Source organism: Camelina sativa, chromosome 9 (genome assembly GCF_030686135.1).
Source record: "Camelina sativa cultivar CO46 ecotype springtype chromosome 9, ASM3068613v1".
Taxonomy (NCBI): Eukaryota; Viridiplantae; Streptophyta; class Magnoliopsida; order Brassicales; family Brassicaceae; genus Camelina; species Camelina sativa.
In genome coordinates this window covers 24,585,557-24,588,968 of record NC_141888.1, presented here as the reverse complement: position 1 = coordinate 24,588,968, position 3,412 = coordinate 24,585,557, and the positions used below count along the sequence as shown (strand labels likewise).

Here is a 3,412-nt window from a genome sequence, read left to right as displayed (position 1 = left end):
ATTCAATATTGGATTAACCACATATATAATCTATTATAATTGCCAAAATGTTTAATGACTATAGGTTGTTTTACATAAAAATATGTTTCATCTATGAAACGATAGTTGTTTGTATTATATATTCATTTACAATACTGCCTCTATAAAAATAGATGTCTTATTTTTTATATGAAAATATAACTGAGTTTTGATTCAAATAAATAAAATATGTTATAATTTTCTGTTTAGTTATATTCAAATTTGAGAGGATTGGTAATTTTCTTACTGAATGAGTGAATAGTACTCCCTCCGTTTCAAAATATAGGATGTTTTAGTTAAAACACACATATTAAGAAAAAGTTACTTTTAAACAACTTGACCAATCATTAGTGTTCAAGAAAGCGGTCTAGGCAGCCGCCTAGGCGCCGTCTAGGCGCTAGGCGCTCAGCAGACACCTAGATGACCGCCTAAACCACTTAAAATTACATAAATTTTATTTTAATTTTTATTTTTGTTTTTTAACTAAATATATTTAAATTATTAACTTTTATATCTTTATACGTAATTATAAACATTTATATGTTGTTAATATAACTTAAATAAATGTATTTTTCTTACTTTTGTTTATAATTTATAATTTTTTTTATTTTTCTAACATATATTTTTACATAATTTTATATATATAATGTTTTATGTTGTAAACGCCTAAAAACCGTCTAGGCCCCGACTAAGCGTTCTAAGCGCTAGGCGCTGGGTCACCGCCCAGATACCGCCTAGCGCTTTCTTGAACACTGTGGCAATCATAGATAAGACTGCATAATATAAAATATAGATTTAATCTAAAATTTGTATAGAAAGTTGGAAACATCCTATATTATGAAACAAAAATACTTCTATAAACATCCTATATTATGAAACGGAGGGAGTAATATTTTTATTCATTTTGTATGAAGTAAGAAATTGATTTTGGAAATAGAAATATGTTTGAGTTATGCTAAAAAGATTTAAATAATTAATTGAAAATGAATTTAAACAAATCATTATGTCATTTTAAGAATGGTTCTCAATTAATATTTTTAATTTATTATATGATTATTTAAGAAATTTATATTGTTTTATACAATGTATTCATAATTTTATCATTTAAAAAAAACAAAAAAAAGAAATGTAAAAATATAATCATTTACATATCATATTTGAAAACAAGAGAACAAGTTGTAACGGTTCATAAAATATACAAAAATATGACTGTAAGTTTAAGAAGAGAAGACACGACTCTAGATTGCATTTCTTCATTTTTCAGAAATTAAAAAATATTTTACGAAAAATTACGACGAAAAGACACAGATAAAATGTTACATTGAAAAGATGCGAACGAAAGGTTATGACGAATAAAAGCGAACGAAATAACAAAACTGCAATGTAATCTCATGGCAGTTAATCATAAAAATTTGTTTAATTTGATGTGTATAGCATTGTTAATTATATATTTAATCATATGTGAAGGTAAGATTATTTTTAAAGAATATTTTTCAATAAAGATATAAAGAATGTTTTAAAAATTTGTATGTTTTTGAAATTTTTATTAAATAGTTTAGAAATCCTAATAGTTTAATAAAGAAATTTAATTAAAGAAATTTTGTAATGAATATTTTACTAATATGAGTTCCTCCGACCTACTTGGCGTGTGCTTAAAAATTGCTAAACATAAAAAAGAATAAAAAAGAAGACTAAAGCAAACACCACCATCATCAGAAATTGGCGATGATGAAAGCAACCTCCAAACTTCCATTGAGATCCACATTTGTTACAAAACCTATAGCCACACCTACACATATCAACCATGAAACATTACATTAGTTGAAAACATAATCAAATCTCCAAAGAGAATTTTGAATCATAATAATAACTAAATAATGTGATTATAAATGATATATATATATATACCTGCAAGTTACAGTGATGCGTCCGTCAAATAATTTGTTCATGTGTTGGCAACTTCTACATTGACGCCACAATGTTGTACTAGGCTTTCCACCAGACCTCTTGTACTCCGCGCACGACAAGTTACTATGCCACATAACTTTGCAGTTAATGCAAAAGGGTTTGCGGCATTTATAGCAGCTTCTCCTAACTCCATCTTCACTAGATTCAAGGAGCTCGGTCTTGGACATCAAACCCCAGCAACTTGGATTAGGGCAATGGAATCTGTCACATACAGGGATTGAGTCCTCATTGACCCTTTGTTCCCACATCTCTTTTAGTTTAGGTGTCAAAAGATGGGCACAACTTCGAAGAGTCAGGTTTGATTTGCAGCCAGGATGAGGACACCTAGGTAGATCTCCCTGGTTTAGCGCCAGTTCTATTTGTTCTTTCATGTACTCCACACTGAACCGATGAGAGCAAGCAACGGAAAACATATTACCAGCTCTACCAAAAAGAGGCTTTGGTAGTGTTTCCATTGCGAGATCAAAGACAAACTTAGTCCGAGTTCTAGTCACAAGAACAGGGATGCTCGTTGTAAATTTTTGTCTGATGCTTTGCACATCATCCATTAATAAGGCGATTTTCTCACTCGTAGGAGCCAATCTCCCCATGACCTAATTCATTAAAGGGAAAAAAACATCAATTAAGATATTGAGAAACAAAATACACATTACGTGAACCCTAAAAGCAAACAAAACTTACCGATTCGAAAATATCATGGTCATCGCAGTAAAATGAGATATGATTGATCCCCAAACTTAGGGCTTTGTTTAGTCCTAGCTTCAATGCCATAAACTCAACCTCCCAAATTGAAACGTCTGAGTCATCAAGTAGGCCGTTCATCTGAAACAAGATATTATCATCGTCTTCTCTGCTAATTGCAACCCCAAATCCAGCCAATGTTAAACCCGTTGGTATCTGCCACTGCCAGTTTCTCAAACCCTTGAAGTAAAGGATGTACGAGTCAGAACTTAGATCTCCCGGTGAGGGTTTTCCAATGGTGGGTTTTGGGGCATCTTCTCGTACAAGATCGCCTTCTTTCTTCATGTTTTTCTTGTGCATACTTTCAGATTTTATTTCTTTTTTTTTTTTACGTTTGAGGGTTAAGGTTTCAGATTTATATATAGAGCAGAGCCGGCTTCAACTAAACGCAGAAGAAAATTAGCTTTTAAGAATAGGTCATATATAAAACCTAATCTTATTTTTTTCTTTAAACGAGAAAAAAAAAAAACCTAATCATTCAGGAAATTCAAAGGAGGAAAAATTCTTCACCAAAATTTTTTAAAATTAATATAAGCTAATTTAGGGATATTGTTGAAAACAGAAAAGCAAACATGTCGGGAATGCTTCACATTTCTCAAGCTGCATCCAAGATTTTCCTGTTTAAGTTAATTTGTTTGGGTTAGTTCGATGAACCTTTGTTAAGTTGGCGAATGTTTTGTTAAAT

At 30.9% G+C, this 3,412-nt stretch overlaps 1 protein-coding gene across 1 annotated transcript; it reads right to left on the bottom strand.

Annotated features, from left to right (window-relative positions):
- Positions 1-1,613: 1,613 nt before the first annotated feature.
- Positions 1,614-3,095, bottom strand: LOC104711267 (E3 ubiquitin-protein ligase RSL1-like). Its single transcript, XM_010427955.2, has 3 exons — positions 2,668-3,095; positions 1,927-2,579; positions 1,614-1,807 (listed from the first exon to the last, which is right to left on the bottom strand). The coding sequence occupies exons 1-3, from the start codon at positions 3,025-3,027 to the stop codon at positions 1,681-1,683; spliced, it is 1,140 nt and encodes a 379-aa protein (XP_010426257.2). The 5' UTR covers positions 3,028-3,095; the 3' UTR covers positions 1,614-1,680.
- Between the last annotated feature and the right edge of the window lie 317 nt (positions 3,096-3,412).